The sequence below is a fragment of the Larus michahellis genome, chromosome 1, assembly GCF_964199755.1.
Source record: "Larus michahellis chromosome 1, bLarMic1.1, whole genome shotgun sequence".
Classification (NCBI taxonomy): Eukaryota; Metazoa; Chordata; class Aves; order Charadriiformes; family Laridae; genus Larus; species Larus michahellis.
The window spans coordinates 129,408,421-129,423,510 of record NC_133896.1 but is presented as its reverse complement, the minus strand read 5'-3'; the positions used below and the strand labels follow the sequence as shown (position 1 = coordinate 129,423,510).

At 46.0% G+C, this 15,090-nt stretch overlaps 1 protein-coding gene across 2 annotated transcripts in view; it reads left to right on the top strand.

Moving 5' to 3' along the window:
• Positions 1–15,090, top strand: part of TSPAN7 (tetraspanin 7) — a 103,254-nt gene that overhangs the window by 72,511 nt on the left and 15,653 nt on the right. For both annotated transcript variants that reach the window (XM_074603966.1, XM_074603975.1), the window contains exons 2-4: positions 10,912–11,100; positions 13,290–13,364; positions 14,828–14,923. In XM_074603966.1, coding sequence (XP_074460067.1) covers positions 10,912–11,100; positions 13,290–13,364; positions 14,828–14,923 — 360 coding nt within the window. The remainder of the gene's footprint in view (positions 1–10,911; positions 11,101–13,289; positions 13,365–14,827; positions 14,924–15,090) is intronic.

The window sequence follows — 15,090 nt, the reverse complement described above, 5'->3', positions numbered from 1 at the left end:
TTAAGAAATGGTGAAGTCAGGGACTTGAAGACACTAGTTATGTACCAGAACGGCCATTGCAGGTGTTTTCTCCTAACATAGTGACCTTTACAGATAGTCTCCCAGTTTGCAAATGGCCTGGAAATGGTTATTAATTGGCCTGCAACTTTTTCTTGAGTAGAGCCTTCACTGGGTAGAGGATAATTACAGGGGATTTTAAAAACAGACAAGGAAGTGTTACCAGAAACGTTTGTTTCTGTCTGTTATCAGAATTTCTTTTTTTTGTTTTGTTTTTTTTTTAAAGCGTCTTCATTTTTACTGGAAATACTAGGCGGCACCACTGGTGACTACACCTTTGGTAGTGGTTTGGTGTTTGGCTTTTTTCTCTCAATGGGCATCATTTTTCACTTTTTCCAAAGGGGAGGTAAGGACATGAAAGAGTTGCCTTCTTCCAAAGACGCATCTCATGACATCTTTGTTTCTTATTAGCTCCAGCAGAGGTCGATCCTGCGTAAACGGTAACCCAAGTTAGTTTTGTAGGTGTAGTCCAGATTACCAGATAGATGTAAGAATAGAGAATTCAGCTGTATTGCTGGCTTACATGCATCTCTGTGTTGCATGATATCTTTTCTTACTGCTTTGCTCCTGCCAGTGAAGAGCTGACATTGAAGCTCAAAGGAAGATTTATGTTTGGTTTAGTCGCCTGCTTGATGAGAGCCCAGAGGCTGAGGCAGGAGAAGATTCAAAGCCAGCCACTTCCGTTGCTTGGCAGGCTGTAAAGCAAGAACATTTTGAATGTGATCCCTTGCCTATTTTGGGAACGTTATAAAATTTTCAGAGGTAGGCCAGTTATTTTTAAGCCTCTCTGGACATGCTTTTAATGCAGGATTTGTTCTGGATGCTGTCAAGGTCGACCGTTTTCTTCGTGAAAAAGTTTCCCTCCTTTGGGGAAAAGCCTGGTAGATCTAATTAGCTGTGTGCCTCCCTCATTTCCTCACGGCCTGCTGAACCTATCGCTAGACCTTTCAGCTTCAGCCAAGATGGATTGCGTTAGTCCTTGTCTGCTTTCCCCTGGCTTCATCCATTTTACGTACAGACTTTCTCTAGCCTGTTTGAGGAGATTTGAGTAGAGCTGTGCAGAGACAGAGCACCTCTACCAGAATGCAGGGAGGGTAGTGTTTGGAAAAGGAGGAGCTGAAAATATCAGCAACATGGGTATTTTGCTTGCATCTGACTCGTTGCTGCCGCTTTGGATCTCTTTTTAAGTTGCACACTGTTGCGTGAAAGGGGGCAAAGCAGTTTTGGCAGAAGATAAACCCCCTTGCATTCTAACGCTCCTCACCGAGGTGGGAGGCCAGGTGCAGCGAGGTTTAAATTCTGAGTGATGCCCAATTCAGCACTATCAGTCCAATCACGTTTAATATGTATTAAACTATTATGATTTGGATACACTAATGACGGACTGCACCTTCAGTCTAGTCGTGCTCATGAACTAGCACGGCCACTCTCGAGTCTTTGGTCGCATTCAGTGAGAAACCGAAACGACTAGCTACTTAAACAGTGCAGTTTATTTAAACAATAGATATATAGGTTCTTAGGATTGCCGGTGATAAATACACTGTCTGCAAAGTACGTGCAAATAAAGATATTGTTAAATATACAAAACGCGCGACAAAGTTATAAACAATACAGCCTGGCTATAAATGTAGGAGAGAGATTCTCTAGAGAGATTTCTAAATTCCCTGAGGAAACACTCGGTATAATCTAAGTCTTACCCACAGGCATCCCTATGGGGGGGAACAAAGGCTCAGCCCGTCGACTGGTCCCAGAAGTCAGTGATGGAGTTCTCCGGACTTGTTCGCCATGGTGTCTTCCCTGATATCCCCCCTCTCTCGGTCTATTTTTATACTATTTTTTTGTCTTCAAAGTGGAGTTTGAGTGACTTTAGTCATAAATACTTTTTTTATGATTGGTGTACTCAAGGAGGAGTGGTCGCACCTTGGGGGTGGGTAGCCTCCTGGATGGAGGTGTGTTTTGGTACATTGTAATGAGCAAAATTTGCACAAAGGACAGCATTTCATCAAAATTTGGCGAAATGTTGGCTCAGGTAGCAAATAGGCAGCTTATCTGTTCCATAGTACCATCTCGTTCCCATATCTGCTATTCGTCACAAGGGAAGGCCACAGAATAATTGTGTTCCGTTCCATCCCTCGTGTAGTTTCACAAACAACCTTGTACAGGGAATTGCAGATGTTGCATTCTTTGCGTGCCAGCTGCGGCTGTATTCTACCTCAGACGCCTCTCGATTTTATGACTTTCCTTAATGTGTGAACAATGCTGTACTTTTGTATTCTTGGCCAATTTAGTAATTATTCCACACACACATTTTACATTCATTTCGCAAGGTTGCAAATATGAAAATGATAACTGCGATGAGATCCTGATTAATGAAGCTGCCTTCCTGCATCTCAGTTCTGTGGATAAAGAACCGGACCAGGGAAATGCTGAGCTCTTCCCACTGCTTTTGGAAGCAGTACAGATTGTTGTGTGCTCCATATCAATCAGGATCGAGTTCCAAGTTTTATTTTGCCAGAGCTCAGGAATCAAAATAGCTGACATCTGTAATGAACAGGAGGACATGAATTATGTAGACAAATAAACTAGCAATTACTGATGCACATTTATCTTCACCTCTGTAAATGATAAACTTTAAATGTTCCATATGGAAGCCCTGCGTATAAATTAGTTCCTCTGCATTTGGGCCCCTTGAATGTCTGTGGTTGCGAGATGTAGTAGCTTTCAGATCTCCTATCTCAGTTTAAGGCAGCAGCTCCTTTTATATCATGCCACCAACACTGTGAGATTTGGGGCATGAAGACAACAGACTCAATTAGGATGTAGCCTGCATGCAGTTTAAAGGAGTACATAGTGTTTTCCTGCCTAATTCGGACTGAATTAAAGATAGTGCACTTTCAAAACGTATTCTCTGAATCCTCTTATTTACATATTTCATGTAACTAAGTACCAGAAGAAGGGGGTTGATAGTTTAATCTTTGTCCTGCACCATTACAAGAAGTAATTCTTAGACGTTTTTCTGTTGCTCTTTATTGAGAAACTGCGTGTGTTTAGCATTAGTTGTGATTTCAGCAACGCCCAGCGTTATCAGAATATCACTCTCCCTGCCTCCTATAAAGCTGCAGCACATACTCTTGTATTAATGCTGTTGGCCATATCTTTGCCCGTGTGTCTCTTAAAAGCAGATAGATGGTTTATTGGACAAGTGAAGTTAGACCTAATATTCAGTTCAGTCATTTTTCTGCCTGCCTGTAGGATGTTAACTTTTTCACCACATCTGATCAGTTCCAGAACAGGGGTCAATACTGCAGATAACATTGGAAACAAACATTGGGAACATCTGTACTAATGCTGAAGGAAGGCAAAAGAGCTAGAAAGCCTGCCTTTGGCTGAAATCAGTGACTGATGGGATGTCTGTGATACCATGCTTGAGGAGAGGCAGGACAAGGCAAGGAGAGATGCTTTAGTGGTCCATGCACAGTCTTGCTGTCCTACTGACAATTCCCAGTTGATTCAGATGTGAGAGTAAATGTGTGATCCACAGAGTAAATATGAGATACACAGAGATGTTAGCTGCAAAGGTGCAGGGGAGCATAACAGTGCTTGGGAGGCCAGGTGAAGTCTGGACATGATACACATGGCCAAAGCAAGGGATAGAGCTGGCTGGATTTTTTTTCCCAGATTTTTTTTAAGCCAGAACACACCGATTCATCTAGATTAAAACACTCCATTGGAACATCTTGATTTCAGTGGAGTTTTTCTTAGAAAGTGACCCGGTGGCCTGCCTCCTTCATTTCCTGACATCTCATCGGTCGAGAGTTTCTGGGGTGTGTTTGCCGAGCCTGAGTTCAGACGCAATGAAATGTGAGACCTTCTAGTGCTAAACAATGCAATTTGTACTTGTGTGTAGTCTTTACAGTCTTTGCCCTACTTGTATATCTCCTGCGTTGGGGATTTTTTTAACCTTTAAAATGTTTGACCTAAATGAAGGGCAGGCTTAATAATGTTCTATTGAATGCTCCTTCTCAGGTTTCCTGGCTGACGAAATGCGAGTCTAGGGGCTTCCACTGCAGTGAATTTTTGTAAGGAAGACATGATCTACGTTTGATGAAATAGCTTTCTAATAATGTTGAAGGCTCGAGAAAGAGCACAGGATCACAGAATGGTAGGGGTTGGAAGTGACCTTTGGAGATCATCTAGTCCAACCCCCTGCCAGAGCAGGGTCACCTACAGCAGGTTGCACAGGAACGCGTCCAGGCGGGTTTGGAATGTCTCCAGAGATGGAGACTCCACCACCTCTCTGGGCAGCCTGTTCCAGTGCTCTGCCACCCTCACCCTCAAAGTAAAGAAGTTTTTCCTCATGTTGAGACGGAACCAGAAGTTCTTGCAGCCCCCATGTCGAGAAGGGCTGCCCTTGCACTGGAGCAGCGTTACAGCAAGGCTGGTGTGGCACAGTCACCAAAGCAAAACAAGAACCACTGTGGTGTCAGCTGCTTGCAGGAGGTGCTGGGCATGGTGTTGGGGATGGGGAGTGCTTCGGGCAGGGCAGGAGGCTTTCATGGGCTGGGACATTTCCTTGCTAGGTTGACTGCAAGGCCCGGGCCTCTCCCGACACCGACTGGGAAGGAAAGCGCTGTGCCTCAGGAGGGGAAATGAAGCGCTTTGGCCTGGAAACACAGGCAGAAAGGGAGCGTCCATGAAAATCATGTGAGAGGCAGGACTGTTTGCAAGCATTACAAAGAGCTGACAAAAACCAGCACAAACAGTGGCTGGAAAGCTGCTGGGCAGCAACGGACAGCTGGCTGAATATGAGCCAGCAGCGTGCCCAGGTGGCTAAGACGGCCAACAGCATCCTGGCCTGTATCAGGAACAGTGTGGCCAGCAGGAGTAGGGAAGTGATCGTCCCCCTGTACTCAGCACTGGTGAGGCCCCACCTCAAGTACTGTGTCCAGTTTTGGGCCCCTCACTACAAGAAAGACACTGAGGTGCTGGAGTGTGTCCAGAGAAGGGCAACGAAGGTGGTGAAGGGTCTCGAGCACAAGTTTTATGAGAAACGTCTGAGGGAGCTGGGGTTATTTAGCCTGGAGAAAAGGAGGCTGAGGGGAGACCTTATCGCTCCCTACAACTGCCTGAAAGGACGAAAGGACGTTGTAGTGAGGTTGGAGTCAGTCTCTTCTCCCAAGTAACAACTCATAGGACAAGAGGAAATGGCCTCAAGTTGCACCAGGGGAGGTTTAGATTGGATATTAGGAAAAATTTCTTCACCGAAAGTGTTGCCAAGCACTGGAACAGGGTGGCCGGGGAAGTGTCTATGTCACCATCCCTGGAGGTGTTTAAAAGACAGGTAGACATGGTGCTGAGCTACATGATTTAGTGGTGATTTTAGCAGTGTTAGGTTAATGGTTGGACTTGATGATCTTAAAGGTCCCTTCCAATCTGGACAATTCTATGATTCTGTGAAACTGCTTGCAAGCCCATTCGTGGACACGAAACCTGTCCAAATTGATGGGGCTTGTTATAGCTGTAGGAACTGACGAAGAGGGGCTGTCAGACATCTGCTTTAGGAAGAGGCCAGGGTCTCCAGGTCGGGGGTCCCAGCAACAGTGATGAGTGAGCAAAGCTCCCCGATGCAGCTTGGAGCCCAGGCACTGCCAGCCCAGCCCTGGAAGTTGCCCTGTGGGCTTCATTAATCCTACCCCGACAGCAGTAGGGTGCCCGCAGGACACCCTTCGGCCCCCTGCCTGCAAGGGGGCTCCTGCTTTGCACTGTGCCATGGAGGCAGACCTGTCAGACACTGGGCAAGGGTATATGATGGCTGGTAAATATTGAAAATGGCTGAGCTATCTAGGCAGCCCTTCTCTGTGCATCCTTCTTCCGATCGGCTGCCTCTGTGTATACTCAGACTCTGTGCTTGAAACCATAAAAAAACCCCAAACAATCCATGAAGTCAGAAATGCTTAAGGGAGGTGGTGAAAGCCACAGTTGCCTTCATGACATTGCGCTTCTTGCAACTGGTGTTGTGTAAAATGGGGCCAAGGCTCAGAGAGGCCGCTCTGGCCCTTCTGCCCCCTGGGGGCTGTGGGGACAATGGGGTCCCAGCCCTCCAAAGAGCAGCTACTGACGGTTCTCCCACAGCTCCTTACATTTGGGCAGAACCTCTCCTGTAGTAATTTTTTAGAAGCAAACCTTTTTTTTTTTTTTTTGCCTTTGTTAATGCTTGTTTTTCAGTAGCACTCCAGATGTCTCATTTGGGGCATCGTAGGCTCTGCAGCTGCCAGTTCATTTCTTCTGTGTCTGCTGAGGAGGTGGGGTGGGGTTGTGCCCTCCCTTTTGCACAGGCTGTAGTTGTCATACCATTGCCAGGACAATGAGAGGAAATTACAAATACAACACTGTACTTCAGTGCCCTTGTGTTTGGGAAAACATCTCTGTGGGCAGTCAGGGAAGAATTGGTTCGCGCTTCATGGGAGGTGTATGGGGTGGGTTTTGCTTTATTAGTGTGTGTTTGTTTTAATGAAGAATTAAATCCTTTGCAGCTAGCTATTTACTTTCCACCCCTAGACAGTACATGTCCAGGCCATGCCGCATCCCCTGTTGTGTTCCCCACACCTCTCATAGCCATGAGAGAGGCTATGCCAGAGGCTAAGGGTGTGTGGCCACCATGAAGGGAGGTCACTGTTGGTGCCATTCTTGCTGTTACCAGGGCCTGTGCTAGCCCTTCTTGTTAGATGTAAATAAAGTGTGTTTTTCAGCTTCAGGGAGCTTTCAAAACTGCATGACTCGACATCTCAAATATATGACTGAGTGGCCTCTATAAAGACTTTGTCCTTATGAGATCATTTGTTGCTCCTTATTGCCAAGCAAGATTAAAAAATGTATAATTCATCTGCTCTATTATAGCATACAGTTTCAAGGTACTAAGAAAATGAACCCTGCAAGAATTCTTGGAGGGGCCACATGAAGGCCAGGTTTTCCTATAGAAGTCCACCGATGGAGCAGGACTGCTGCTTTCTTGTTCTGTGTGTGCCAGCTATTGCAGTTGTTTATAAATAAAGCTGCTCTGGATGGTGAATCTCGGCTCGGGGGGGCTCTAAAAGTCGAAAGGCTTGTGGTCGCTCTCCTCTGCCTGCCAGGAGATATCTGAAATATTTTGTACATCTCCAGAAGATGCATTGATCATATCCATGTGTCTATCTGCCACTGTTTATCTTGATGATTTCCTAATCATTTTCCATTTTGCCACTGAACTACATGATCATCTAGAACACCTCTCCTATAAGGACAGGCTGAGAGAGTTGGGGTTGTTCAGCCTGGAGAAGAGAAGGCTTCGGGGAGACCTCATTGTGGCCATCCAGTGCCTAAAAGGGGCCTACAGGAGAGATGGGGAGGGACTTTTTACAAGGGCGTGTAGTGATAGGACAAGGGGTAATGGCTTCAAACTGAAAGAGGGTAGATTTAGATTAGATATTAGGAAGAAATTCTTCATTATGAGGGTGGTGAGGCACTGGAACAGGCTGCCCAGGGAAGCCCCATCCCTGGAAGTGTTCAAGGCCAGGCTGGATGGGGCTTTGAGCAGCCTGGTCTAGTGGGAGGTGTCCCTGCCCAGGGCAGGGGGTTGGAACTAGATGGTCTTTAAGGTGCCTTCCAACCCAAACCATTCTATGAGTCTGTCGTGGTCTGAAGGGAAACATTACAGTGGGAAGACTGAGGAGAGACTGTGCACTGCAGGAGATGCTCTGAGTTTCCTTTTAGACCTTTCAGATGTGAATGGTCCCACATCACTTATTGGGCCTGACCCACAGGTCACACTGGACACAGTATTAGGCTGGCCTGGTGGTTTCAGGTCAAATGAAAGAATTGCTTCGTTAATCAGGTACAACCATACAGGGTTCATTTCCACAGCCTGTTGGGGCAAGAGGTAAGGTAGGAGAAGATGCATGCAGCGATGGTGAGTAGCAGGAGTGGTGCGTATTCCTGCTGCCTTGTTTTCAGGCCAGCGCTATCCTGGTCTTCCATCTGCTCTTGTCCCTCCTGCTTTTAAAGAAAACAAATCTAAAAACAAAACCAAACCAAACCAGAGGCCAGTACATTGATTTTGCTCCCTTGGTTGCCTAATAGAGCAGAGAGATAGGGATAAAAGTGTATCTTGAAAATAAGGAAGCAAGGTTTGCCTTTGGGTAGAGGTAGGCATTAGTCATACCCCTGCTCGTGCTCTGTCAAATAAAGGTCATGAAAAGGTTTGCAGGGAAGGCTTCTGTTTTTCCCTCTTCATGAGTGAAATTCCAGCTGGTGTGGCTGCCACTCAAGGTGCAACTGCAGCATGTCTTTGTGGAAGTGTCCCATCCCCTCTGCACAGTGCCAGGCGTGCTGGGGGTTTAGGCCTCACCACAAACTGCGGGATTTCCTTAAACCCATGTAAATCAGAGCTCTCTTAAGAAACAGAAGGGGAATGAGCCACCGAGAGGCTTTGCTCCCTTTTTCCAAAGTCTGCGTGTACCATAAATTGGGTAGGCCCCCCTGAGACAGGAGGAAACCAAACTCTTAAAACGGGTTAGTAATTGTTTCAAACAGCTGACTAAAAATGCTTTTTATTACAAGGCTTGAGTTCTCTTTCAAATGTGAAGCTGCTTGTTCATTTTGGCAGTGAAGGCGGCTTTTACGTCTCCCTGGGGACAGTGGTAAAACTTTCAGCAGCTCAGGCACAGAAACCAGCCCTTTGTCGAACTGGAGGCGAGAAACCAAAAGTTGTTCTATAGATTTCCGAGTCCCCCCACAGCTCGCTTTCGGACTTTGCTGATTGATCTGCACCCTCTGAGAAAGCTTTTGTTAGGGAGAAGGGGGAGAAAGGTGAATCTAGTGGTGTGTGTGGATGGGACCAAACTTATCAGTGGCATTTGATGCCTATGGGTAGGTAAGCTACTTGGTGATTTTTTTTGGCATTCAGCTGTTAGTCGGTGGGGTACAAGAGCAAGGAATCAGCACTTTTCACGCAGTTCCACTGAAAGATGGACAGGAGCTGGATTTATTCCTATTGCCTCCGTTATAGAAATGCCAACGCCTGCCATGGCTGGTCAGGGGGAGCAGGGGACGCTTAGGGAGATACAGGGATGTGATGGGTTTCCCTGGCGGTGCTGCACTCCGGTGTGCTCTGAGTGGCAGCCAGCTGGGGACATGTCTTTCCTACAGCACTGGGAGGTGTGGGGGAAGGAAGGGGATGAGCTGGGAAGTGTCCAAAGTGCCAGGTGAGATTATTTTCTCTCTGGTATAGAAGTGATCTCCCGTCTCTGAGGACATGCTAATTTGCTTTTGTTTGTCTGGTCTCCTCTCTTTATTCTCTCTTTTTGGGGTTTCTTTTCTTCCCCTGCATCCCTCCCCCTGTACCTTTCTTCAGAGCATCTATTTTGTATTCTCCCCCCTCCTGGTGTTTTCCTTAGGTGACTCTGATTATTCAGCAGCTCTGCTGAATGCAGTTCCCTCTCCAGAGAGGGAGAAATGCTGCATCAGAGCAGCACTTGCTGCTACTGCCGCAGACACAGGTCGAGCAGAGGACGGTCTCCTTTGCCGGCTTGTGTGGAGCAGGGGGACAGTGGAAAGGGCACAGTGGGAAGGCAGCGACGAAGGTGCACCCCGCATAGTCCTTTTTAAGCCAGCCCAGGTAAAAAAGCCAAAAAGCTGTTTTCCTTTTCCCTTCGAGAAGACTTTCCCTGAATTAATTAACATCAACCTGTATGAGAAGTAGCTGAAAGATCTTACAATCGTAGCTCAGCTGGGATTTTTTAGAGGCAATATAACTGTAAACAAGGATCCCCTGCACAAGCAACTGCAGGGCAACCCTGGTGTAATAGTGTTGAATTTCAAGATTTCACAGCAGTGTAAAGATGTTCCCAACTGAAATCTTGGATAGTGAACAAAAGAATACTGTCAGGACATTTCTTCTGCTCCTGCCTCTTAGCAGTGGCCTGGAGGAGCTAGTAAGAAGTTTTGGGTGAGTTCAGGAAGCGTTTGCAGAGCTGGCGCTCGGGGCTGGCCCTTCGTGTCCCACCTTTGGCTGCACCGGGGGAATGAGTTATGGGCGTACAGTCTTGAAGCAGACGTGTCAGCATCAGGTGATGATCAGCAGGTGGTGCAGGCATCATCCCTGTTGTGGCCACTGCTCGATATCAATGTACGTCACACCATGGGCTTCCCCCACGTCCCTGCTGGTGCTGGCAGCCCCGACTGCCCTGTAGCATGGTGGCCTCTGCTCGCACATCTCAGGCGAGAGGCCGGGCACTCCCAGGGCCCACTGGTGTTCTCCCACCCCGTGTCAGGGGGGAAAGCTTCTGCACAGCCAGGGGCTCGCTTGCTGTACAGCCTGGGGAGTGGGGGAAGGCTCACCTGCCAGAGTAATGCACTGCAAGGGATGCTCATGTTCCTGAAACTTTGGCATTAAGAAGGATGGGACGTTGAGCAACAGGTCTTTGTGGTTCAGGCAGTCTTTGTGCCAAAACTCAGGAGGTGTGAGGTGGAGGCGATTATTGTCAGCTTTTGGTAAGAGTGATGGAGTTGGCCACCTCTCTCAGCGTGCTGTAGGAGCAGAGAGCCTGTTCCTGCAGGTGGAACACTGCATCCTCCCTTGGCAATCATCAGCTTCGCAGTGATTAATCCTAGATGTTTGTCCTCCAGTGGCAGTCTTAACGTAACATCTCCAGATGCTGGAAATTAATTTTCTCTGTCCATCCGTCTGGAGTTAGTAAAAGTCTTGAGGCTTCCTTCTGCCAAGACAACAGCACCAATGAATCTCTTCAGGATCACTGTGTATTGAATTTGGATGCCTTCCCTGGTAGCTCCTGATGGCTTTGTGCTCTTGCTTTGCAGATCACAGGCGTTATCCTTCTCGCAGTTGGCGTCTGGGGCAAGCTCACCCTTGGCACGTACATCTCTCTCATTGCTGAGAACTCCACCAATGCCCCCTACGTGCTCATCGGGACGGGTACCACGATCATCGTCTTCGGTCTTTTTGGCTGCTTTGCTACTTGTCGTGGCAGCCCATGGATGCTGAAACTGGTAAGCATGCCAAAGTGCCTGAAGCAAGAGAGGAAGAGGTTTTGTTGATGTACTGGGATTCCTCCCACCTCCTGCCAAGCTTCACCAGATGTTAATGTGTGTTTTTATGCTCATAAGCTAGATTTTATTGATCTTAATGTTCAACACGTGTGTCTTTTGGACAAAGAATGGGAAAAAAATCTTTGCCAAACCCAGCTGTTGATTGAGTATGAATGAATTTTGCTACTGCACAGCTTACAGGCCCATGTGTGGTTGGGAGCAGGGTGAAATGCTGATGATGAATTACTCTGTGAGTAATTCTACAATTGTTCTGGGTTTCTGCAAGACAGATAGGTATATTTACAATCTTAAAAACATCTGAAGCATCATAAACTTGAAATTCATTTGAAGTCTATTTTAAAGGGGTCATTTTAACACCCTGATGTGAAATCTGGGGCAAAAATAGTTGGTACCTTCTAAAAGCACACCAGCCTTTCTTTTTCTCCTAACATTCACTAGAATGAAACAAGTCAACCCCAGAAAACAAAGCTCCATATGGTATGTTTGTCCTCATCTCAAAAGCATCATGGACTTGAGGTACACTAAGCAGAGGTGCAGCAGCTGTCTCTCAATCCAGTTTAACCTCTCTGCCTATAAGTTTCTCTCTTCTGAGTTTTTCAGCCTACCTTACAATGCAAAGTGACTACAGGTTAAGCAAACCTATATTTGTAAAATGCGTTTCTAGGAATATTCAGGAGCAAAATCCTACATGTATAATGATTTGAAGGGTGAAAATAGCACTTGTGAAGCACTGAGATAGTGGAAAAGGGCTTGACAGTACAATGCATCTCCTGGTACAATTTTGGGGCTGATTTTCTAAGGAATGGGATGGTTCTACAGTTTGAACTGGATTTTAAAAACGGACATCTTAAAGAGTTAATTTCCTCAGTGGATGGCACAGTAGGGGAGAGGTAGCAGCTGCAGATCGGTCAGCTGTTATATGCTGGTGGCCAACTGGCATGTACTCGAACTGCTGCTATCTCTTGCTGGTGATGTGCTGTCACGGCACGTGTAGAGGCTTGTCGGAGTTACTGCAGTCCGGATAGAAAAGGGATAAAGGTGAAAGAAGATCTAAATCCATAGGAATTCAGGCTCTGCTAGTTGCTCTGCAAGTCATGTAACTTTTTTAAAGGTATGCCACTTACACTGGCGTGTGCTATTCCAAGCACCTGGGTTTATTTTCATTGTACACATAAGAAATATTTAAAAACTTTCTTTCTCCCCTGAATGGAATACAGGCAGTGATTTGACAGCTGCATTAATTGTAGAGAATGATTCTACTTCTCCCTTCACTGTTGTCCTCCCTTCCCCAGCAATCTTCCAGTAAAAATAAATGTCCCTCTTTCCACTAAACCCTGCTAGGACTGAATTTGATTTAAAATGTTTCCTTTTTTAATTAACTGTCATCTAGCACATGGAGAAGAAAGGTAATTTTCCCTCCTTCAAATTTTGCCGTCCCGCTTTGCTTTTTTTTTTTCTTTAGCTTCTTTTTTCCTGCTTACATGTAATTTTAATAGTTTACGAGTGTCCACACTGAAAGCGCTGCTTTCAAGGTTTATTTAGCTCTGGATCCAAATGCTGCTTCTAAAGCCAAACATGGGCCTTGGCTCGGCAAAGTATTTGAGGCATCTGTCTAGTATTACTGTGGGAATATTTCCACACCAGTGAAATCAGTGGTTCAGTTCATTCATTGGAGAAACTTCAGGAATCGGGCAGCAAATCCCAGTCTAGCAGTGAGACAGATAGACACGAATCAAAACACCTGGAGAAGCTTATTTACTTTAGCAGAGTGCCGTACAAATATAGAGGGTCTGTTTGTATTCCTTATTGCGAGATCAAAGCCTGAGTGACTTGGATCCATCTCTGGCATGTGAGCGTGTTTTAATTTATATGAGAACTCTAAGAAATGGTGGAACAGGAATGTCAGAAAAGACAGTAATTAGACAAAACATATCATTTGTGAGTTGTATAAACACATATAACATATTCAGGCAATAACCTATGCATTGTCTCCAAAAGACCTTTGGTTTATTAACATCTTTAAAGGTTGTCCAGGGCAGAAAGTTAAATTTTATGTGATAACTGAGCAGTATCTGTGCTGAGACAGAAGCCTGTCACATTCTGATTTCTCTTGCCTCCTTCCTTTTCAGTATGCCATGTTCTTGTCCCTGGTGTTCCTGGCTGAGCTAGTGGCTGGCATTTCAGGGTTTGTGTTTCGCCACGAGGTAGGTGGAAATGTGCTGAGTTTGCATATGGCAGTGCCTCCCCGGGCACTGAGTTCTCTGGAGTGTGAAGAATGAGCTGCTGAGCTCGGCGGCTCCATACGCATCTCCTGGGATGTGGCTGACGTGCAACAATAACATGTGCGGCTCTTAAAAACTGATGCAATTCCAAATGAAGGGATTTAGCCAAAGCTCTTGGCCTCAGCTGACTGATAATTTACTCTGGAGCTATCGGGTTTTGTGTGTCCATCATGTAAGATCTTCTTTACTCTTTTACCATGTGCTGAGGGCTGCAAAATAGATTAAATACTTGTCTTAAACACAGCTTCTTCAGCCAGGCCAATGTTGTTTATGAAAGGCAGAGAGCACTTCTGCATCAGACCGGACTCAATGTTTTGTAGATCTTTTTATTTTTTTTGGGGGGGAGGGAGTGGGATGGGATTTTGTTTCTATCCTGAGAACAAGGAGAGATTAGAAATAGGGTGAGGTAGGAAACTGGGACAGAAAGAAGCTTTAAAAAAAGATGATGGTCTAGATTTGTAGTAGCACTTCTGCTTTATCCACTGTAATCAGGTCTATCTCTGGCTTTAAGTCCACGGACCTACATGCCATTAGTGCTGAACCAGGGCAACCCCACAGACCCTTCTTGTCTCTTCTCTTTGTATTAAGTGTTTTTCTAGTCTCCTCTTTTGAGATGAGATTTTCCTTGCTATAGGCTTTTCTGGTGTCTACCCTTGCAAATGGTGGATGGTTTTTAATTTTGATCCTGAAACACCTGCCCATCTGCTGAGGATTGCCATTTCATCTGGCCTGACCTGCCAGCATCAGGCTGCTGCTCCCTTTTGGGGGAGACAGTCTCTTGTGCAGGCCACAGCCTTGGGGGTTGCCCAGATCATCTGCTACCCAATCCCTTTACCACCCAGTCAAAGTGCCTTTCCCAGTGATGTGCCCGACCTTCTCCAGCTAAGAGACCTCTTGTTCGTTACTCAAACGTCTTCAGTGCTGGGGACGAGGGCTGCCACCTGGTCAGGGGATTCAGGTCTGCTTTTGATGCCACTTCTGTCACCAAGGAGTTTGCTTAAGCTCCGGCTCCCATCAGGCATCCGTGAGCAGAGAGAAGCACGCAGCCTCCTTCAGAATTAGTGCTGGAACAAAGTGTTTGGGGAAGAAGCATCAAAGGATATCTTTCTAACAGGTTAAGTCATATTCTGTTTTTTTAAAGCGTAGCAGTTTGCTGGGGTAGTTTTCTTTCTACATCTGATAGACCCCACTTGAAAACAAGCGTGAGTGACTCCTGACAGTTACGAGTGAGTTCTGCCAGCTCTGAAAACACAGTAAAAACAAGTGGGAAGGGCTAGTTCAGATGCCTTGTTAGGTTTGGAAATGCATTTGCTTCCTGCAAAAACTTCTTTGGTTGTTATGCTTTCCGTTGCTCATGTGGGCTGTTTTTTTCCTTGCCTTCACAGATCAAGGATACTTTCCTTAGGACATACACTGAAGCAATCCAGAATTACAACAAGAACGATGAGCGGAGCCATGCAGTGGATAACGTACAGGAAAGTGTAAGTCTGAAATTGGATATTAAAAATTAACAAATAAGGAGAGACAAAGCATACATTCAGATTTGATCGTGGAACATGAAGTGTGGATGGCTCAATCTGCAAGCTGTATATTGCAAGCAAAATTAGAGGCTGGCAAAACTGATCTAAAGAAAAAAGTATTTCAACTG